Source organism: Apostichopus japonicus, chromosome 20 (genome assembly GCF_037975245.1).
Source record: "Apostichopus japonicus isolate 1M-3 chromosome 20, ASM3797524v1, whole genome shotgun sequence".
Lineage (NCBI taxonomy): Eukaryota > Metazoa > Echinodermata > Holothuroidea > Aspidochirotida > Stichopodidae > Apostichopus > Apostichopus japonicus.
The window spans coordinates 13,419,843-13,443,724 of NC_092580.1; the positions used below are offsets into that span (position 1 = coordinate 13,419,843).

Consider the following 23,882-nt stretch of genomic DNA (forward strand, 5'->3'; position numbering starts at 1 on the left):
TATCCAGCTGATTCATGTAGCAATGTGATGGTGTACATCCCTTGTTGAATAGATTGTCCTCTATACATTGAAAGCAGGGGTGTAGCGCCCCTTCTGCCCCCCCCCCGCCCTTCTACCACACCACCTTTTCATACTGCTTTGCGGCTGACGTAAGCTGTTGCATATGCATATGGCTATCTAAACAGACTTGTGGATGCAAATCAAAGTTTAGGAGTAAGTGTGGTGATTAAACGAGTGCAAAGAAAGCCGCGTTTTTAGTCTCAACTCAACTTCTCAACTTTCCCTAACAATTAATGCGGTCTCTGGATTGTTTAATTTATTAATCGATGATTTTTTTTTCCTACTCAATTTTCCTTAGTTTTTTGTTCAGTATTGGCACCCAAATTTTAGTAGGCCTCTGTTAAATTTGCTCAAACTTGTTGCCTTGACATTTTCCATTTAACCAACAAAAGGAAAAATCAGAAAATTTTCCCAGACTTTCAAGAGTGTTAAAATCATCAATCAATTAAATGTCTTATTGAGGAACGTTGTTTGTGGGACGTAGCAGTAAATTAATCGATTGATAGATATTGAGGATGAGTAGACACGGATCCTGGGATGTCAGGGTGTACACCCCCCCCCCCTCTCTACCAGCTACCAACTTGTCAACCTCAATCAAATATAATCATAATTATTAGCACAACCTTGCGTGGAGATCTAACTATATTGACCGAATTTATATAGCATGAATATGCTCAGAATGTATCATATCGTATGCATGAATACCCTAAATCAGTGCAACAATAGATTGCAAAAACAATACATATGTTAGTGAAAACTGATATCTAGCGTTTTCTGGGGTAATATTTTGGCAAATTCAGCGTTTTATTGTCACTTGTTTTGTCTTAGGTCATACAGCTTGTACACACATACGCGCACAGTGTGTTGCGTCTTGCCCGATTTGGTAAAGGTGGACGGCTCCCCATGGCGCACAGGGAATTGTTTTAGCGGTGTTATGAGTTCGCCCTTTAGTTCTGTGGGTCCACAGTACATCAAGAACAACGAGGTAAATGAATCTGGAGGATTCATGTCAATTGGGTGCGCGCGTACCATGTATGGAGGGTCATGTGATGTGTTCCAGGGTGGTACTATACTGATATTTCTCTGTAGCAGTTCGAGAACAGTGTTAGTGACTTCGTGAAAGATTGGTCGGTTCGGACATGGGAACTAACGGCATAAGAAGGTACTGGTACTTCAGGCCTACGAAATAGTGCTAATATGCTAACGTTCAACCTTATTCTCTTGAATGAAGGCAGGCTTTCTACATAATCTTACTTATTAATACAGCTCTAGGGGCAAGCTTTGTCTCATATGGCCTAACGTTATTACTACACGCTATAAGTGAATGTAGAAATGGGAAATGTGGGGAAATGTTTAGTTCAGTGCAACCACGGAATTCTCCATGGAACAGAGCCTAATGCTGTTCGACGGGAATATAGCTATCACGTTAGGCTACAGGCACGGTTATTGCTAGGTAACGGGTGTCGTCTGCTGCTCTAAGCGCGCAAACTCATTTACGTACTAGTTGGGTGAAATCATCATGCGTAATAGGGAGAGTAGTATATTAGTACCACCCTGGAACACATCACATGACCCTCCATACATGGTACGCGCGAACGCGCTTATTTACTGTGTGATAGTTTCTCCAGATTCATTTACCTCGTTGATCAAGAACCTCCTCTTTTTAATTCAGGAAAGTAGAGGTAAAAACAATGATGGTATCCTCGTAATGAGTGAAATAGCATGCCACTAGCCTACGTGGATAAGTAGTCTAGATGAGAACGTTTAGTTTTGGGCTAGACTTAAATTAAGCCACATAGGTTGGCCTACTACTATATTTAAGGCTACCCCAAGTAAGGCATACCTAATTCGCTAAGCCTACAGGCTAGTTAGGCCTTATTGTAGCCAAGACGTTACTGTTGTTTGTTATTGTAATGTTACTGTTAGGCCTAACTGAAGCTTGCTGCTTAGGCCTAGGCTAACTTACTAAGTAAATCGAAGACTATTGTGCATAATAAGTGTACAGGCCTGGTCTTGGGAGTTAAGATGATGTGATACATTATTCATCGCTTTTAAATCACATTTTGTTGTACGGCTTATGCTGTAAAAGTGTTAGTGTTACTGTGTAAGGCCTAACCTACCAAGCATAAAGGCTAAATCGGATATTATGGAAATCAATGCCATTATATTTCAAATCTTTCAGACATTAGTTTATCCTATATTGCTTTACAAAAGTTTGTATGACTTGTATCTAGGCCATGACATACATATTTCATAAAACTTTACTCGCCCTTTATCGATAGTGCCTTAAAATCTACTCGCCAAATCGCAACATTCACTCGCCACTATTATAGCTGTTTAAGTCTCCATAGTTGTAGTATAGTAGTACAACAGCAATACTCTGTAAGCTAAGGTTAGGCAGAAACATCGTAATTGAATATGGAAATAACATTTCTGTACAGTATGAAATAAAAACTTTTCCATCAAAAGTAAGTGATGAACAAAGTAAAACATGTTGTAGAATCATGCATAGCTAGGGATATTTTGTCTCAAACAATTCCAAAGAACATTGACAAGAATACATACGACGGTAGCCTGGCTTATGTAACGTTATGCTTTACAAAAGTTTGTATTACTTGTATAGCTTGCATAAAGGCCCCTCTAGTACTACTATACTAGGCATATTCTATTGTGAGGTGTGCGCGAGTAAGGCTATACAGTACCTTCCTGCAACTTTCTGCTGCTACTGTAGTTGTACATTTTCCCAATTATTTATTCTTGTCTTTAAGCTGCAGAATGGTGCATGAAAATGTCACTGTTACTTTGTTACACTGCCTAAATCAAAGTGATGTTTTATGCAATCAAAAACTAAGGTTGGCATCTATCTTCCACTTGCAAACCATGTCAAGAAAAAAAATCTGAATACATTGCAAAAATTCATGGCAGGGATAACAGCAAACGTGCCTCAAAACTCCATAAATTGTTGTTGTACTTTGTGAATTATGACTGATGGCATGTAGACATGCCTCAAGAAATAATTACGGGTTTACTAAGCCACCTTAAGTGTATTGATATTCTGACACGAAACATTTATTGCTTCTCTACTATCCGACGATTGTTAGTGTATGGCACAGTGAAGTCTAATCAACTTGGCAGTTCCTCGCTTCGTCAGTGAAAATGTTTTACTAAAATGAGAAAATGTTTGACTAAAATGACAGATAACCTTTTTTTTTCAACCATGATTTTCCTGCATATCACTCTTAAAGGAACTTGTGACATTAAGTTATGGATTTTAATATCGCAAAACTCTGAATGTATATTGGTTACAATTTGTTAAAGTTTCTTGTATTGTAGTAATTTAATGATATTGTATGTTTAAGTTAAAGGCGGGGATTTGCACATTTTTCTTGTTAGTCTACTTGGCTGCTAGTACTAAACTCCACTGTTTAGGAGTTGTCTGCGCAGAACCAAGCCCTCATGATTTGAATGTTCAACAAACTTTATTAATTATTTAGAAATGTATGTGAACACAACATGTTTATGAATGCTTTTAAAAACACATGATGTACTTTCGTAAGATCAATCCTTTCCCCGTAATAAGTTGCTATTTTTTAGAGTTCAAATGATATTTTTCTGTAGCCTATTTTTATAAATGCTCTGTGACAGTTTGTGTACAATCTCAGCACATGAAGAATTCCCGTACGTAACGCATGTGCAGAGAGCGAACCATTTTTACACAGTCAATCCCCCACTGAGATTGGTCATAGACAAATCTCAGTTTACAAGTTGAACCTTGCTCCATATTCGCCAAGGTGCTGCTTTCATCATGTCTGTAACGATACATTCTTGCTAATAGTGGGGTTTGACAAGTCCAAGAGTCACTCGCCAAAATGCCGAGTGTAGTACATTTTCCTTTCGTTTTCGCCAAAGCTAACATTCTACTCGCCCGTGGCGAGTTTGTGACCGTATTTGTCGAGGCCTGCTACTAGCGCAACTCTAGCTTGTGAGTGGGAGGAAACAATTCATTTTATTATCCTTTTTTTGTTTTCCCTCTGTTTCTTGTTCAGGGTTTTCAGTTCACACTGTAAAGCTAATGCTTGCTTAAAAATGTTAAGACTCATCAATACTGAGAAAGATCAATATTATAAGATCCACTTAATTAATAGGCTTCAATGACTGTGTTTGACTCTCCATGCAGGGTTCTGCAGTATTCACGTAAAGATGTTGGACTACCTCTTCTGTTGTCTAGAGCTTCTACAAGTCGTCTTCCGTAAGCCTGCCAACATATGGAGGTTGTGCATTGCTCTGCCGGTCTTACTTCTGATGGGCCTGGCCATGCCCAGACTGATATATTTCCTTCTATTTCAAGTGGTCTTCTTGTTCGTCATGAGTTACCTCAAGCCATCATGGATAATGGAATTTATGAACTGGTAGGTCATTTTTTGAAATGCCATGCTAGCAATTGGTGCCTCTTTAAATAGTTTATTGGTCAAAAACATTGTGAGTCAGGAAGTGTACATATTTCTCACTGTTGACTCGACTGTACCCTATATTTAAGTCGCTGAGAGAATGTGAATGTCAGTGAACATAAAATATTTAACTATTTTATAAATGCACAAGAAAGATTTCCATCCATGAACCGATGAAATAGATTCACTAAAGTTTAATGTTTTCCAATACAAGTTTAGGCCTTTCCGATCCAAACATTGTTATGACTTACAGTATGTTATGACTCATTTCAATGGAACATATACACTAAACCGTACAGAGTCAAGATTAGACACTGTAAAAATGCTAATTGGGGTTTACAGGGCATAATTTAGTGTTCACATGTAGTGTACAAGTTTTGAAGGTTTTGAAGTTTGTCTAGAGCTGATAATATACTAACTGTATATGGTTCCTGTGTAAAAACCTGGATATGCATAGATCTTTACACAGCAGTTTGACCATTTTCTTAAATACTTGAGTGATTGTATACAGAATTTTATATGCTAATAGCTCTTACTATGAAAAAACTAAATTATGTCATAATTTTATTGAAAAAGTATTCAACTATTGTTTGTTATTATTATTGTTGTTGTTATTAATATAAATTGAGTATGGAAATGATAAGTTAATATCCAAGAATACTTAGTAGGCGAACCATATTGGATGGTAGCCCTGGACAAGCAAGACTTGGAATGTGAAGGGAAAAAAAAACCTACAGTTGTGAATAATTTACTTTATCAATTAATTCTTCAAATATATTAAAAGTATATATTATTGTATGAATTTTTGCTTAAAGAATCATGCATGCAGGGAAGATAGATAGATGCAGAGCTAAGAATTTTTGATCTCCTGCAATGTTTCCTAAACATTGGTTAAAACATACTATAACTTAAAATCAAATATCTTACTGTCAATTGTGTTTCAATTGGGAAAAGCAATATAAATCAAGAATCAGCATGTTGATATTCTTACAGGAGGATCGAACACAGCTATGATTTTTGGTACTTTACCTTACTTGATATAAAAGATACATTTGATGAACATCTGCAAAAAAATGTTGTTTTAAGTTAATAGAGTAATAAAAATGTGAAAAGTGGGGAGATGCAAATGATTAGCATTCATATCTGTTGGACAAAGGCAGCAAGTTTTTTTTAATCAATGGCACATCTTTCACAACTGCAGGTTAAATTTGCAGAGGAATGGCTATTCAGTGAAATACCAGACAGTTGGAGATTTTACGTACTGTTACGCAGAAAGAGGGAGGCCTTCACAGAACGTACCTTCAATTTTATTTCTTCATGGCCTGTCAGCCTCAAAAGAGATGTGGTTTCCAATGGTTACGGTCAGTATTCACAAAACCGTCGTTGTTATTTATTGCCATCCGTGCAGAATTTGACACTTCACGGTGTTCTGCCATCCGCTTCGGAAGAGTAAATGATTAAAAATTAGGCGATTCAGAGCTATGCCAACCATCATTACAAGTGCATATGGTACTCAAAAACAATGGTTTCTAATATTTAAGCAACACCACTAGATATAATTTTACTATCATACAATCCACATCTGCTGGTACATATATTGTATGTATTATAGATTATTTATGCAGATAAACGTTTAATGCATATATCAATAATTACAACAGGCTATCCCATTACTTGCAACTTAGGTTGAAATCAATAAATACATTTCAAACAATATTTAAATTGTATATATAAATAAACACTGTAAGACTGTGAACTAAATGTATAGATACAAAATCACACTGTATACTAAAGAAATATTTGGGTGCTAAATTTTGCCTTCAGGTATTTTGCAGATATCTGTATTAATGACTCACTTCCATAAGTTTATACTACAATTTAACCTTTAAGAAATATTTCACAATTTTATGCTTCTTAATATTTTGCAACTCCTTTTTGGTGGGTACTTTAGCTTAGCTAATAGAATATTTCTTTTTAGTTCTTTGGTACTTTTTTTTGCCAGTTTCTCAAAATTGTTCATATCAGGAAACTTTTTTGGGAAGCCAAATCCCCTGACAGATTCATCTGTCCCCAACGGTTGCACGAGTTGCTCTAATATGCTTGCTTGGTGAAAAATACTAAGTGCTTAGAAATTTTACAATTGCTGTAATTTAAAAGACTGGCTACATTAAACTGCTACAGTTGTGATATCAAAAGCCCCCCAGCACACTGCCCCAAGTGATCGAAGACTCGACTTGACCGTCGTGGCCTAGTTTTTTGATGATCGTGAAGATGCATGGTGGCCTGCAACTAAACCCTGCTCACTGACCGACCGATATGCGCAAACAACGACTGTTTCCTTGTAGCGACTAAATGCCCGGTTTAGGTCGCATGCAATTTTTCTTCCCCCCGGTGGGTAAAGGTTATGTTGGTTAGAACTGTGCAGTCTAAGTCTTGAACCATGGAGCCTCCCCATCAACTGCCTGCAAAGCGCTACAAGTTCATTTTTTTCCCGACTGAAGATGACAGGATTTAAAGACTGGCAAAACCTTGATCACTCCTAGCATTAAGCGATATATGCAAACTGCCCGACTATCTTGGATTTTCCAGGTAGCACCTGATGAGTTTAGTAGGGCCGTGATCATTAGGATAGTGTGCTGTGAGCATTATAATAAAGCACTCTCATTCAATGTAACTTGTAAGTAATACAGTAAACGAAAACCTATTAAAAGAAGTGACTCTTTGCTCATGTGTGGGATGCCAAATTTGTTGGAATAATGAATATTATATTTTATCTACTTTGAAATTTTCACTCCGTGACTTTATATTGAAACTGCACTCTGTCGAAATAGCATCCGGTTGTATCGTCTGTACCTAATTAGAACATAAATTTTGCTCCTTCAAAGTACTGGAAAACTACTGTTTTCTAGGAAGATCAAACGTGAGTCTGATGTCGAGGGAAGTCAAAGTATCGATACCTTGTCATTATGACCACTTGAGTGCTGCATGAACCTTGCCAAGGTTTTCATAATATGCAGTATTTTAAAGATCAAAACCTAAAATCTTGACTGCAATCTTCTTATATGTAGTCCGTAGTCTGGGTAGCAGTTCTGCACACTGTTTACGCTAGTTTTCCCACACTTTTCCACTTCCTCACTTCCTTCCCCTGTTTGGAAACATGGTTCAGAACCGATCACTTCCTCATTCTGTTTTGGCATCTCACGAGAGTGCTCGTTAGCCTCATGGTTTGTTTTTGTTTCTTGCTCTATAATTTACATCATGAATGTAAACAACCAGTACATTTTTTGTGGTTTTAAAGAGAATTTCATTGTGAATGAATCTAGTCAGGACTTCTGCTGTACTTGCCAGTTTAAAGCTGTGCCGAAAAATTTGTCTGTTTACCAGTTTAATTGATTTGATTGGTTTGTTGTTTCTTTTTCTTCTTCCTCTGAAGGCCATCCCACGTGACCGCCACATTGTTTTGCTTGACATGCCCGGCCATGGAAACAGCAGTCGACGACTTGACTATAATTACTCTTTTGTAAACCAAGCATCGAGAGTAGCTCAGGTAAAGTAAATTAAATTCTCATCTATCAGTCAGATGACAGCCGTTCTCAAAAAGGCGGCCAACGGGCCAAAAGGGGGGGGGCAGGGGAGGGAGCACAATTGGTACTAATTGGGTACACATGGTACCCCGTTCAGTTTGAGCACCCTACCGGCCCACCTTGCATGCACTTCTCGATCTAGGTGTGCAATGAGATTTGTGATTCTGTCTGGCTGTTTGCTTCAATGAATGTCTTTCTTTGGCTTTTTAGAAAAATTAAATGAGAAGCCTTGATTTTAGGATATATGAGTCAAGTCTTTTTCTTGATTAGTGTTGTCCAGCTGTAGAAGATGTCATGTTCAAGCTTCAGTTTGCTTTAAAAAATAATACCAAACTGTGATGATAAGAGGCTGGACGTCCTTTCAACAGGAAAGATAAGGCACGCCCCCCCCCATCCCCAGGCCTTACACCAACAACGATGAAAACATACATTGACATGAAAGGTTTGAAAATGAAAAAGACTACGTTTCAAGTTGTAAGACAGATAGTTTCTGTATACGACTAGTATAAGAACTCACGATTAAAGAGAAGTCAAATGGTAGAGACCAGAGGCTAAGATGCAGGAAGGGTCTGAAGTACTGTTGTAAGGGGTGTCCCCTTTCCCTCTGAGAAATTTTGTTGAAGTTTAAGGGTGCTTAGATGCCAAAAGGTGCTATATTTTTACAACTTTTGAAACGATGTTGAAGAATTTTTGACTGGTTAGGCTGTAACCGCATACTATAATGCATAAATGTTGTATATTTTATGTACAGTACACTAAGAAATGTTTGTAATATTGTCTACCATAAGGGGGGATGGGGCTGGGGGGAGGAAGTGGAACACCGTAGGTAGTCTGTGATGTCATCACAGGAAATGTTCATTATTTAGACTGTTAGAATCTTCTTCTTGCCCTGTCGTTGAAACCTGATACTACAGTTCTGCTTATTGCTCGACTGTCAATTTTCTCTGTAATGAGAATTTTTAATCAAAATATTATCTTGTGTAGATTATACTATTTTCCCCTCTGTGGATAAGTGATTGAAACATTATAAAGAAATAAAACACAGATGATACTTTCAGCTGAATGGCCCTGATGTCATTATTCACTCTGCTGTTGCCTGATATGCATTTACAAAGTATCATCACAGTAAAGAAAAATGCTTAGCTTCACTTTACAAGAGACTATGAGGATTTGGTTTTTAACCTAAATATACAGAAATTTCTTCAGCAATGAATTGTGTATTAAGCAGTCAGCTTTAAGCACACCAGAGGACCCTTTCATGTTTGTGAGTCCAAATTTTTTTCCAGTGACGTGAAAGTTTTCATTCCCCTTTTATCACTTGTTCTTCTTTTTCTCTTTAATTTTTTTTAATATTTTTGCTCTCCATATTTGTAAGATACTAAACAACATTGGCATATATGATGTTTCATTATTCTACCACAGAGATATTTCCTACCATGAAATATTAGCAATCATTTACAACAACAAGAACCAAAAAATAAATGAAAACCGCACCAAAATTGGGTCAACATATTTAGAGCTTAGTATCGAAGTTCCCATATAAGTTAACCATTCTTTGATTGCTATCATCGCTAATATTGAAACTCACATTGAAAGAAGACAGTCGTTCAGTTTTTGTAGCATACGGTATATATGATATGTATCATTATTTTTAATTTATATCTATATATCCTGTGTTAAGTACCGCTCATTGACACATGAATAATCCCTCTCTCCTGCTATTAGTCATACTGTCCACTTTAAATAATTACAGGGAGACAGGAAATCTCTTTTTCATTTTTAATAAACTGTATGGTTTCCTTTACCAATTGACATCCTTCCTCAAGGACTTGGTACACCTGCTTTTGATTCAAAGACAATTAAATACCTCTCGTAAATATATATTTATGAGGTTATTCCCATTCTATTTTTTTGGTCATGGGCTGTTCTATTTTTTGTTTTCTTCTTCTTTTGCTGTAGTTTGTGATCACTACTGGATTGGGTAAGAAGCCATTTCATCTCGTGGGTATATCTATGGGAGGTGGTGTCGCCGTGGCATTTGCTGCCACTCATCCCCGGGATGTCACAAAACTATCTTTACTCTGTCCAGCAGGTATGGGGTTTTTTTTCTGCTTTTTAAAAAAAAATGTACAGTCTTAAAGGGTGTGAAGACTCACGCAAAAAGAAACGTATTTATGCCTGTAATCTGACCTAGTTTCGAATGAGGTGTAACAGAAGTGTTAGACACCACCATCGATCCCAGAAAATACACACACAGCTTGCTACTGTCGGTAATTAGACAACTCCCTGCTAGTGTACAGTCAATACATACAGCTGCGGTCAATACCCACAACACAGTGTAGATACGATACAGCGATGGACATCTCAGGTCCAGCTAAAGATAACAAGGTATCACGTTTCATTACTGTCTGCATTTTGTAGCAACACGAACAAAACGTCACTTGCAAGTGACAGAAAGTTAACTTTTTCAGATGGCCGCACGCGGTTTGAGGCGAGTCTTCAATGCCTTTAAAGGTGGATCTATTTAATATAAACAAGCTAGAAAAAAAAAGGAGATGTTCAGAGATGCTCAGACTGTAAAGGAGAAGTCTCTTTGTTAAAATCTGAAGATTTGTCCCAAAATTCAATAATTACATGCTATCGTGAAATTTTCTCTGTGTTTAATAAGATGGTGCTATGTTTGTGCTGTGATTAATATTGTGTATATATTAAGTGTCCTGGCCACAAATGTGAGATTGGAATGGAGTCATAATAAATTAATTGAACTTCAATCAGACAGGTCTGTTCAGTTAAAGGAAGAATTAATCCAAAGTTACGCAAGACTAGTCCTTTCAGTTAAAACTAGAGTCATTCAGAAATTGGCCAGACAAAGTTGACAAGCCCAGAGGTAAACTATTAGAGAGTGCTTGAAGACATTGTAATATATTGTAGGCACTCCTGTGAAATACTCATATAGTTCCTACATGCCCTCTTTAATAGAATATTCAAAGGTTGGTTCATTTGAAGGCAAAGGTGGAACAAACAGGTGTGATGTCATACTGTAGATGCACATGTACAAAAACTTTTTGTAGCCATTTTCTCAGTAGTTAATATATTGTAGGCACTCCTGAGAAGTACTCATAGAATTCCTACATGCCCTCTTTAATAGAATATTCAAAGGTTGGTTCATTTGAAGGCAAAGGTGGAACAAACAGGTGTAATGTCATACTGTAGATGCACATGTACAAAACTGTTTTTCCCCGCCATTTTCTCATTAGTTTACAATTTTTACGGTTTTCATTTTCAACCTAATTGGATACACCACCTGTCCACAGTGTGAGTACTGTACACCACAGTCTTACATTAGGCATGATTTTTGAACTTGACGTCATCCTTATTTACAGTTATTTGAAATCCTACCTAATTCAAAAAGGTCAAAACATTTGAGTGAAAAATTTAAAAAGCAAAAAACATGTTTATTTGTCCGTGCATAACTATGACATCACACCTGTTTGCTTCAAGTTCACTTGTGGCACAGACTGTAAATCATTACAACTTACAGCAGGATGTTTAGAATATGTACTTCCTTCATAAAGTATAAAATGTATTCTTTTAATATATACAAGATTGGTTTCCAAATTAATTTTAACTACACAAGTCTTGTCGGGCTTAATACTTTATAAATATTTTCATAAATTAGCCAGCCAAGTCTGGTGAAATGAACATTGAAGTTTGTTTTTAAAGCTTATTCTGTCAGGTAAGGTCAACAGAAATATGATCAAATTTAATTGCATTAAAAAACTTAAAAAGTTATTATGTAAATTTAACAAAAATTATTACAAAATAGGAGTTTTCAAGCGAGTGTCAGTGTCCACCATTGAAGAGGATTTAATGTAACAACAATTTTCTGATCAAATACTTCTTTTTGCGAAATCAAAGCTTACACCAGTAGGTTAAAAACAGATTATTAAACAGACGAAACCTAAAATATATAATCCGACTTCTAAGGCAAATATACAAAAATGCCAACCATTCAGGATATCCCATAATTCGTACAGAAAAAACCCTGGATAAATGCAGAAATAGGATTTTTGCTTATTTAGTGTGGATTTTGGGTGCACCCGTCAGTCTCAAAAGAATAGATCGCTGCTCTTAGAGCTTTGCGTAAAAGTCTCAACAGTCACATGTACCAGCCTGTCACAGAAAGTGTCACACTGTCAGCAACAGTCACAATTAGCAATTGTCAACAGTCTCACCAATCTGACAGTTGCAAAGGATTTCTTAAATTTGAATAAGTGAGAATGTAGAATCTATTTTCAGAAGTTCCAGGGACCCAGATTGATTCGTTTTCCAGTCCGGCAATCTTTTGAAAATTTCATCGCAACATCTTCTTAGAACTGTTTGTAAATGGAAATTGCCTTTCTAGTTTGACTAGACAATTCTCTTTGGGATCACTTTAGTCTAAAGAGATTCCGAGGTTTCCACATACATACATAATTAGTAAGTTTGTGGGTTCCTGACCTCCCCCCACCAACCCCCCCTTTTTGTTTGTTTGTTGATGTTTCTTTCATCCTGCTTCACTGGAGCAGGCTTTGCAGAGTGGATGAAGGGCGACTACATGCAGGATGCGAAAAAGGGCCTCTTAGTGACCGACTCGTCGTGGATGCCAATTAATACAGACGAACAGAGGAAGGCGATACCTTATCTCTTTCACGGTGCTGGGTTAAAAATTCCAAAATTGGTAAAGAAACCTGTCATCGCTCGATCCCACGCACATCACTCACGTTCTCATGTTTTTTGTCGTTCACTAACCATGCAGGTTTCCACACTCATAACGGGAGCGAGTACCTGCAGGACGTCGCTAAGGGCTTGATAGCCGCGGACCCCGGGAAGTTGCCCATCAGTGCCTCTGAGCAACATAAAGCGTTTCATTACATCTTTCATGTTCAGGAAGGAAAGGAAATTCCCAGACTGGTAAATCGCCTTTAAAATCCTGCCGTCTGGCCATTACCATTGTTTCTTCTCAGGTCATTTCTGTTTTATTTCATGTATCTAACTAGATATATTTCATGTATCTAACTAGATATTTCACAGCTAACATTTACATATATACACAATATTCCCTAACCCTTCATCCTACTGTGTTACTTATACTCTTCTTGCTTGCTTGCTTGCTTTTCGGACACTTTGTTTGTTGTTTTCACTCTGTCTCATTTTAGTCACCGTTTATTTCATTCAGTTGACATCTCAAATGATGAAGGGGTAAAGCGCAACAACTTTTGAAACACTTGACATTTTTCTTTGCATATTTTAAAATTTTAAAGAGAACATAGAAATTCATTTATAACAATTATTAGCAAACTTGTCGGGACAACTTTCAGTTTTTAACTGCTACTGTCTCTAGAAACCTGCTACTGTCAAGTAAAGAACAATGAAGCAAACTCTTACATGAATTGGAGATTATCGGACAGCCTGAAAGTACGGAGTTTGCCCTTTGGCTTTACCCTCATCTAGTAATTCATTACTAAACTGTATCCCATATTTTTGGGTATTGTGTGAAAACATTTGAGAATTGCAGGAGAGTATTAAAGGTCCCTTTTGTGTACCCCTTCTGCTCTTCCATTCCATTATTCTCCCTCCATCAACCCCCCACCCCCCCCCTCTACCCAACCTAATGGATACTTATTCTGCAGTTCGATGTTAATATTAAGATTCCATGCCATCATCATATTAACCGGTGCAAAGTTTTCATGGTCGTCCGGGACGACCAAATTTCTCTTCTGATGACAAAGAATCAGCTTTAGAGGTTGTTAGGTGGATGATCAAATTCAGATTGCATTGTACTTGATATACCCCCAAACAATTTGCAATTATTAATTGGTAACACCATCCATCACTATGGAGATCAATTAGTGGTTACTCCTACTTTATGATCCACCCAAAACTGAGTTTTGTGGGCCCAGAAGTTGGTGTTCTATTCACCAACTTTATACTTTATACATCTCTCCTACGGTGTACGTATTAGTCATTCTTGTTTATTTTTGCTACATGTTTTTCAGACTCACCAAAGTCACTGTTTGGGACAATCAAAAAGTAAAGCTTAGTTGTCCAAGGGAAAACGAGAAATTAAAAGAATTTTGCCCTCTGTACTAAGCATTACCATCCACGCTATTAATCGTCATAATACGTATTCACATGATCTGAACCTGTAAGGTTCTTACTGTCACTATAAGTACCTACCAATGAAGACTTTAAAACTTTTTTTTTTTTCTTTCAATTTATAGTATTCCTGGCTAGCATTTGAGATAATGTCGATGAAGAGAGACATTCACGGCAAAGGTAAGATGTTCTTTCATAGTTGGAAGACTTCTTAATTATTATTAATAAGCTCACATTTCTAGTTGTTAAGGATATTTTGAAGTGTCTGGTCTCTGCTAGAGCCAAAAAATAGATATTAGCTAATAAATCAGCCATACCAGTTATTGATAAAAGAGCCATCATTCTGCCCTGATTCTAATATGCAAATAAGACTTGATCTAGTTTAATCTGCCTTCATAACTAATAAGCTGTCAATGTTTGCTTTGAGGAAGACATTCTCATGATATTAAAACATCGTGACATTGCTGCACTAATATAATAATAATAATAATAAAGTATAATAACGCTAGTATTATCAATGTAGCTTGTTTATGGAAACATATTTGTTTGACAGAGACATGTATGTTCAGGGAATTTTGTATTGCAGTCTTGAAGGCTCTGACTGTTACCTTACAAAAACAATTGGTTTCTGTGTACAAAAACTGTTATACATCTTTGCCAATCTTTGCATAGCATTTTGCAATGCGATGCCGGATGAAGTTTTCCCTGATGTTGCAAGAACTTAACAGCTTCTTCTTATCAACTGAGAAATGGACAAGACCATAAATTGTTTTTCAAGTTACATCTATTGATCTATTACATCAATCAATTGCATGGGTTAATGGTTTTAGAAACTGATATTAAGTACCTGAGAAAGTGGGTGTAATAATTGGATTGCGGGTTTCTTTATATGTTGTCAGTTTATTATGGGGCCTGATGGAGGAAAGCAGTTTATTCTGGCAATTCTAGAGCCTAATTCTAGAGCCCAATTCTAGAGCCTAAGAGTTCTCATCCAGGTTCAATATGTTATTTTTTTCTGTCTTTGCAGTTTCAAGTGACTTGGAAGCTGATGTGAACAACAAAGTACTTCACAGGCATATTACCAAAGTTGAAGCCCCAACACAAGTACTCTGGGGCAAATATGACAGGGTGAGTAGAATATTTGAAAATACAGAATTTACAATGACTTTTAAGGTATTGACACATCGGAAAGCTGCAGCCATAGATTTTCGTTGTCAGAATTTAGGTTTAGGGCTTATTTTTAAATCCACCAGCTTGTGCGGATTTTTTATATCAGTCACAAACAACATTTAATCAAAGAGAGAGAAAAAAAGCTGTTAGCAGAGATGCTGACTAGTTGTCTACTGCAAAAAAGCCAACAGGTGTAAGTAGATATGTAAAAGTTAGAGGGGCTTGACAGTTCAATCCTAGCAGGATCTTCTTTAGTGGCTGACTGAAATGAAAGCAAATTAAGAACCCATTAAGAGACAAACAGACAGACAGACAAAACTTTAAATTGGACAAATGAGCAATGAATAGAGAAACAATAGACAAAACAAAGAAGAGGCAAGATGATGAAAGGGAAGAGAGATGAGAGGATTAAGGGATTTGGAGATTAAACTCTAAGGGATATGACACCACATGAAAGGTCAGGCCCTTTAGCTAGAATTAATCGAGATTAGTCGCTAACTTAAAATCATGACATAAACAGACCAAGCATAGTCAATCGGCCACCCGATTCTCTGGTCATGTCCGGTAATCTTTGCCTTTGTAGTTTTTCGTCTGCCTTACCGTGCTTGCTTACACAGTAGCAGCAGAGAGTATGATATCACTTGTAGACTGTATGTAACCTTCACCAACAAATTGCGAATGACCGGGAACAATACAAAAGTCATAACAGATATCTTTTATCTCAAAAATCTTTTGTTTATTTTGACCGCATATAACTTGCATTTTATGGCCTGTTGCCTTGAAATGACTGCACTGGCTGATGTGATATCAAAAGAATTTTTTGATGTGACTGTTACCCAAAGGATGCAAATTTGTATAAAGTTGAACACATCTTTGATGATAATTGGGTTATGGAGATATTTGGAGATAGGGTGTGTGTGGTAGCGCTGATAGTCGACTCTTTTTTATTGTAGTCGATTAATCGCATAGCTCTTCTCGTGATTACTCGGTTACAGTTATTACGTCATCACTGTCATATTTACATTGCAGAAATACAGTCAAAACAAATCTTTCTCCATGGTGCACTGTCTTTATTTGTTCTTTCGTGTCTGGAAGTGTGGTGTCTAAAACATGTTTAAACATCTACCAAACAAAACCTGTGAAAGCTTTCAATCAACAACGTTTCTTAAAATCGTTCATAGTAAATCAAAAACTTTCGAATGAATCTACGAGGCTACTACGACTACTAGCAATAATAAAAGCAAATGTGTAAACAATAAATAGATGAAGCGGTGTGATGATTAGTATGCAAAAGTTTTCTGTACAAGGATGTTCTATATTCTAGGCTAGGCTCTAGCCTAGCGCAAATGGCAGGCACATTGAAATTAACTACACCGCAATCGACACACTCGATCAGACATCCGATAAATGTGATCCAGGCAGATCCGAGCAGATGCTTTACCGATTTTTCACACAGCACAGTGCTAGTGTAGCATTGTGAGAACCTGTACTTTTGCGATATTTTGCTGACAAACTGCTTTAGTGTTGTTTTGATAGGTTAGGCTATTACTCAAAGCAGTTTATGTGTAGTGCTAGTTTGAAGTCGAGTAATCGCAACTTAGGTTTTGAGCGCGATTAATCGAACTTCCAAAGTGTAATCGCGACTCCTGGCAATTAATCGATTATGACTATCAGCACTAGGGTGTGGGTGGGGGGGGTGAGTTGGAGCTGGGGAGGGGGTGCCTGGGGAAGTGCCAATGGTTACTAGTGTGACACCGGCCTGCAAATCTATTCCCCGAATGACATCAACGCCTGCTCTATCTTCTCCAGCTCGTCCACCCGTCAGGAGCAGAGGTTGTGAAGGCTGCCCTCCCTGCTTGCCAAGTTCACATGTTAGAGAACTGTGGACACACAATTTCTTACGACAGACCCTTCAGAGCTATGAAGCTCATCTTGGAATTTTTGGACAGTCTATGATAGGTTTTGCCCGACTCGTTCGATGCAGCGGAACTACAGAAAGGATATCATTGACGGATGTTTGGCGACGTCGAGATCCGTCGCAATCAGATGAAATTTGTTTAAAGCCCTTGCTAAATAAACAGATCGTTGAGAGGAAAAAATAAGCCAGGCAGTCTTTATAGGTCAGTCGACTTATATAATATCGATATGTTGAGCAATGTATGACACAGTACTGCATGGTATAAAATATAATGTTAGCTAAAAATTGTAAGATTGAAAGTGGTGCTTCCTTGCGATTAATAATATGTAAACTACAGTGTAATATGTATATGCAGAACTTGTAAGCAATCTTGAGAATTTGCACTCGCGTTTGAGCATTCTTTGGAGGATAATTTGTGTCGTTGCAGGACATGAGAGGGCAGTTGATGTTAGTTATATAATGAATGATATCTGCCCCTATGTCTAAGTCTGCTGTAAAACTGTCTGTCGTGACTGCCAAGTTAGTTTAGGGTAGCTTAGCGTGCTACCTCGATGAGGGTAAGTGAAAATACAGGACAAAAAAACATAATCTATTCAAATTCTATTAAGGTTTGCTGGCTAAAGTCTGTTTTTTTTATCATAAATTGTTTCATGTATGTGCCTATCGTGACATTCCAAGTTCATCATTTTACAGTCTGAGTAAAAGAGGAATAAGTTGTTTCTGTTTGTACTGTTAAGTATTTATTGTAAATCCAACATATATATATAAATACATATATATATAAACATATATATATATACATATATATATATACATATATCTAATGCTGTCAGAAATTTTGGAAGACAGCAATGGATCTAGGAATAGTATGGTAGAAAATTAACGATAATGAATGAGATAGTATAGTTGATTAAGGACCTGAAAAATAAAAAAAAAACAGAAAAAAGACTTATGTAAACACAATTCTTGAATCAGGTTACACTGAATGAAGTATTTTGGTCTAGAAATATTCTTTAACCCAGTCTAACAAAGTTTTGGACAATTTACCAACCTCGGAATAAACCAACTTGTTCATTCTTCACTCATTGAGAAATGAATTTTCTCATGGATATTAAATCTTATTACAAATTTTTTTGAACTTGAAAAAAATTGAGCTTATAGTCTTTTCCTAAAACTAATGTCTGCTATGATCCTTACATAATGAATTCTCACAAATCACTCAAATACAGATGGAAATATCTGTTTGAAGTTATCGTGCAACAAGTGAACATTTGAGGATGTATTCTAAACGAATATAGGTACCCTAGAGAAATTTCGATTGATGGTAACGAAAGACTCATTTAATTGTAATTTCGTAATTCTTGGCCTATTTATTGGAACTGAAAGAACCATCGGCTGCAATTCTCAAATTATGTCTGCTACTGATTAGTGTGTGCTATCAATATAATCTTCAAGTTAGATGTAATAAAATTTAGTGAATATACTGTAATATAAATTAACATGGAATATAGATTTTTATATTCACATGAATGTAGTTTGCCAGCGTTTACAATCCTGTATAAGCTTCGTTGTGTTGAGCAAGATCCTGCAAAAAACGTTACACTCAAAGCGATCACCACTTTAATATGCTGAAGAAGAAACAGCTTATATATTCCATAACAACTTTTCATTATGGTGCTTTTTATTTGATTATTCCTGTTAAAACCGAAACGTTTGTTTGTTTGTTTTTAATTTTAATTTTGGTCTGTCAAAACAGCCTTATCTTGAAATGATTCAAAACTGAACTGGAATCTCAGGAACTTCACCTTTCTTTCCTTTCAAGTGATTTTTTTATTTAACCGTCCATGTTTCACTTTCGTTGAAGGGGTAAACTTAAAGCTTCTGTAGGATAGCTGTGTATGGTTCTATCGTTCATATGCAAATTAAGCAGTGTTCATTATTGCAGAGTCATTCCATATTTTTAAATTTTTAAATCTGTTTTTTTTTTCTTTTGGCTTCTTTGTTGCAGCAGATTTATGTATGATAAAATTCAAAACGTTTATTATTCCTCCAGATTATTCTCGTCAAAGTGATATATATAGATTTATATATATATATATATATATTACATATATATATATATATATATATAGATATTTATAGATATATATATATATATATATATTTATATATATATATATATATATATATATATATATATATATATATATATTTATATATATATATATATATATATATATATATATATATATATATATATATATATATATATATATATATATAAATATATATATATATGTATGTAAGTACATATAGTTTTTTTTTTGTGCTTTCATTTGATTGTTTCAAAGGTTAAAAATGGCAGCTGCAATCATAGGACTGAATGCAACCAATCAACAATATACAGCGAAATTAGACTAATATGGGCAGGTTGTGACTAACTTAAAACTTGAAACCGTAACAGTGATCTATTCAGTGTGATAAACAGCGTTAAAGTCTGTTTACTTTACAATTATGTTGTGCTCCTTACTCTTATTAAAGAGAAATTTATGTGGTCAACACAAAGAATTAAATAATTTCATTTATAAGTGTAATAGTAATAGAAAACAGATCATCTCTAAGTTGAAGCAACCGTCCTACATTTTCATGATTGCCAAACATGTCCTCCTCTGGCAAAACCAAAAGGGAAGAATATCTATTTGTCAGAAAGTGGATTAAATTTTGTAGGAAAAAAATGAAGGAGAAAAAATAAATATTAAAAAACTGTCAGTGTTTCGTCCAAGGTGTTGCAAAAGTTTTTAACCTAATCATCATAGACCAATTTGAATCTTTGCAGAAGGTGTACCATGTAGAATCATTAAAGATGACAATAATAAAAAATAAAAAAATAATAAAAAAACAATAAAAATATAACATGTCTGAACGTATCTGTGGGAAGACCAAAACTAGATGGTCATTTTTATTCCCACTTTCTAAAGATACAGATGATGAAGACATTGTTGTTCCAGCAGCTGATTGGGTGATCATCTATTTGACAATGATTAAATCGGTGTTAATAATGTTTTAAGTCAGTAAGGCACCCCAGTCCAATGTCGTTTCTAGTATTAAAAATAGTTAACACGTTCCTGTTTGCTCAGACATGTCAGAAACGGAAACAAAATTTAAGAATTAATACATCTTGTTGTTAAAATTTAATGTGCCTTTTATGCTGTGACTTTTAATAATGGATAGAATAGTGTGTGATTTCTTTTGTGTGTATATATATATATATATATATATATATATATATATATATATATATATATATATATATATATATATATATATATATGCTGTCTTGTTTTTGTATGTGCGTAGGGTTTTTTAAATTGCTAAAAAAAATTTAAAGAGGCACGTTTTATTCTCATTGACGTCAGACATTGTAAGAAGGGTCAGAGTCAAGTATTACAATGTTTTTGCAAAGAAACATGTTCAGAGTTATGCAGTTAACAAAGGGGATCATTGAGGAGCTTCAGACCAACAGGGGAGGGAAGGGGGAGGTGAGAGGGACTTTGAGTTGGAGAGTTTTAATATTTATACATCCCATAGGGACTAGAGTCCGGCAATCAATGATAATAATTTGACTCGACTGTAAAATATAGTGACTTGTTACAACTTCTTGCCTGTATTAGTTGACAATTGGTCTGAATATGTTGCTAAATATTGTAGCAGGGTATGACTGTGTCAATGTTTATAATTGTGTGACTTGTACAAGTTTCTAGCTCTATGTACAAGCTTATACCATTAAGGTACCCTGTCAAAATTAGGATGCTGAGGGTGCCGCTGGATCGTGCAGCCGGCGATATTTTTCTTTCGTAGTACAGAGAAGGGAATGTCATGAACTTTACATTTTAATAAATATTCAGATTACTTGTTTCTCAGCCACAAAAAGCACTATTGAACAACCTAATCAGTGTGGGCCACTACTTCTACGTGATGTGTAAGAAAGTATGTATTGTATGGTGTGACGATGCGATTGGATAAGATCTGTAAGATCATGAATAATTCATGACTTTCCCCTAGCTGTACTACGGAAGAAAAATTCACAGCCGGGCTACGTAAAACACGCCCTTTGTTTTGCTCTGAGGTTTTTACACGATAGACTCTGATGGTCTATGGCGATAATCTGTATTGTTTGATATTGCTTCAGCCTTGCCACAGGTGATTGATGCAGCTTTCCTAGTCTCCATTTTGATAGGGTGTTGAAGCTAATGAGTGGGTCATTAAATTTGAATGATTAATGTGTATAGTAGTTTCAAGTTTATTGGGGTAACTATGGTATATTATGGCTTTTATTGTAAGTGAATTGACCGTGGCAGGCTAAAAAAATAGAAAGAAATGTTTCACACAGGGGTCAGAAAACCAGCAGCTCCTTGATTACACAAATGATGAAACCTTATTGTTAATTGAAGCTAACAAAATATTACCAACTTTTGATGAAATCTTTACAAAATCGGAAACATCAGATGTAAAAACATTTTGGTGAAATATTTAAAAGATGTGTTACTTTTAACTTTTAACCATTCATTTCCATTATTTTTCACCATTTATGTCCAATTAAGATAAAAAAGGTATTCTCATATTTACTGTAAGCTTGTAGTCGTCTTCCAATATTTTATGCTATTTGATATTATTCAAGATTTGCCACATTCCTTTTCAATCATGCCACTTAAAATACAGCTCATATTTTTAGCAAGACTTAATTGCTTCCAATTTCTGAGATATCCATGGAAGAGTCAAATCAGAATCCTTTAGCATAGGAATAGGAATTGGGTTCACATTTTTATCTGGAAAAAAACACCTCTCTTTATCTGGTGGTCTGAAAAGAACCTTTGTAGATGTTTTGAATACCACACTAGATGTGTTTTTCTGGTTGTCTCTCCCTCGGACAATCAGGTCTGACCCATTTGGTTGCCTGAACAGCAAATTTGGTCCTCCGAAGAAACTATAGCAAAATTGCAAAGAGCCACCACAGTGTACACTGTTGAAGGAGAGATGTGTAGGTTTGGTGAATGAAACCAGGTTTGGACTAGTAAAGCCTCCACTCAGGTGGATCATAGGCCTACCACTATTGTTGTTTTATAGCAGTAGATCTCCAATGGAGGGAGATACCCAATTTATCATTTTACCTGTTCAGGGTTCCAGTGCAATCTGATTTTAATGTGAACAACTATTCGTTTGCCAGACCATCTCAAAAGCTGACTTTGGACGTCCGAACGGAAATTTGGTTGTCCGAACAGTAATTTGGTAGTCTCAGACAGAAGATCAGACAACCATTTAAAAATTTTCCCTGGTATTTATTACCATGACGACCATGTCAAGTTGCAGTTATGGTTTTTACCGCTCTTGGAGAGTGTTGTGGTTTAGGTAAATGGCCTTGCAAGACATGGGTCTTGACCAGATCATTATGTTGTGTCCCTTGGGCAAGGCACTTGATATCAGTTGCCTGATCTCTTCGCCCAGGTATATTGATAGGTACATGCGAGGTATTAAACTTGTAAACGATATATTGTGACACCTATGGGATGTTCCCCAAGGATGATTGAACTTTAGCACACTGTACTTCATGGGGAGCCACTGTGTGAGTGTGCCATGTGACATGTGAGTGTGACATGTTTCTGTGATGTGGCATGTTACTGTTTCATGTGACATGTGAGTGACATGTTACTGTTACAAGCATGATACTGTGTGAGTGTGACATGTTACTGTGCCATGTCACTGCGTGGTTGTGACTAGTATGGTAATGAGTGTGACAACATACTGTACTGTGCAATGAGACTGCTTGAGTGTGACTAGTACAGCATTGTGTGAGTGTGACTAGTATTGCACTGTGTGGGTGTGACATGTCAGTCTGCCATGTGACTGTATGAGTGTGACATGTTACTGTGAGTGTGACTAGTTCAGCACCGTTGAGTATTCATATGTTACATCCAAATCTAACATCTAAGTAATTATATTCAATTCACATTCAATATACATGTTATGTTAACCCCGTCCACCTATATTGTCTAAGAGACATTTACACTGTAAGTCTATTCTTTGTTTGAATTTATTTCTTATCATTACATTCCCATACAGTTGTGTAAGTACCAGTCCAGGGAATCAATTTATGGGCTCTGAATTGGCCTCTAACAAAAAAACTAGTACATATATGGTTCCTGTGTACAAAATCTGCTATGCATATTTGTATACTTGTATACTTGTATACCAATTTGACTGACCATTTTGCGATGCGATAACGCATAGATTATTCCAGGCAGTCTTTTCATACACAGTAAGATATGTAGTAAGTAGTATAAAATTTAAATAAAATAAAGCAAGCAATTTTACTCAACTCTTTCAATGTTGCAATGTGGGCTTTTTGAAATTATTTAATTGTATTTCACTGATATTTTATTTACAGATTATAGTACTGCAAATGTCTTTAAATTTTTTTTAAAATAAATTTACATGATATTTATATTGTCAAAATTTGACTATGAGTGACCATTTTCTTATTTTCTAGCGTATTTTGGGGGCAATACT

The 23,882-nt window shown here is 36.1% G+C and overlaps 1 protein-coding gene across 3 annotated transcripts; it reads left to right on the forward strand.

Annotated features, from left to right (window-relative positions):
* The first annotated feature begins 979 nt into the window (after positions 1–979).
* Positions 980–19,411, forward strand: LOC139962044 (monoacylglycerol lipase abhd6-B-like). 3 transcript variants are annotated; one of them, XM_071961884.1, is made up of 10 exons: positions 980–1,030; positions 1,706–1,742; positions 4,238–4,469; positions 5,710–5,869; positions 7,942–8,055; positions 10,052–10,184; positions 12,661–12,812; positions 14,356–14,410; positions 15,258–15,358; positions 17,210–19,411. In XM_071961884.1, the coding sequence occupies exons 1-10, from the start codon at positions 995–997 to the stop codon at positions 17,354–17,356; spliced, it is 1,167 nt and encodes a 388-aa protein (XP_071817985.1). In that variant the 5' UTR covers positions 980–994; the 3' UTR covers positions 17,357–19,411. The 3 variants fall into 3 exon arrangements, with proteins under 3 accessions (XP_071817985.1, XP_071817984.1, XP_071817986.1); XM_071961883.1 differs by lacking the exon at positions 12,661–12,812 and adding an exon at positions 12,891–13,045 and having other exon boundaries at positions 17,210–19,409; XM_071961885.1 differs by lacking the exons at positions 980–1,030; positions 1,706–1,742; positions 12,661–12,812 and adding an exon at positions 12,891–13,045 and having other exon boundaries at positions 17,210–19,409.
* Positions 19,412–23,882: the final 4,471 nt, after the last annotated feature.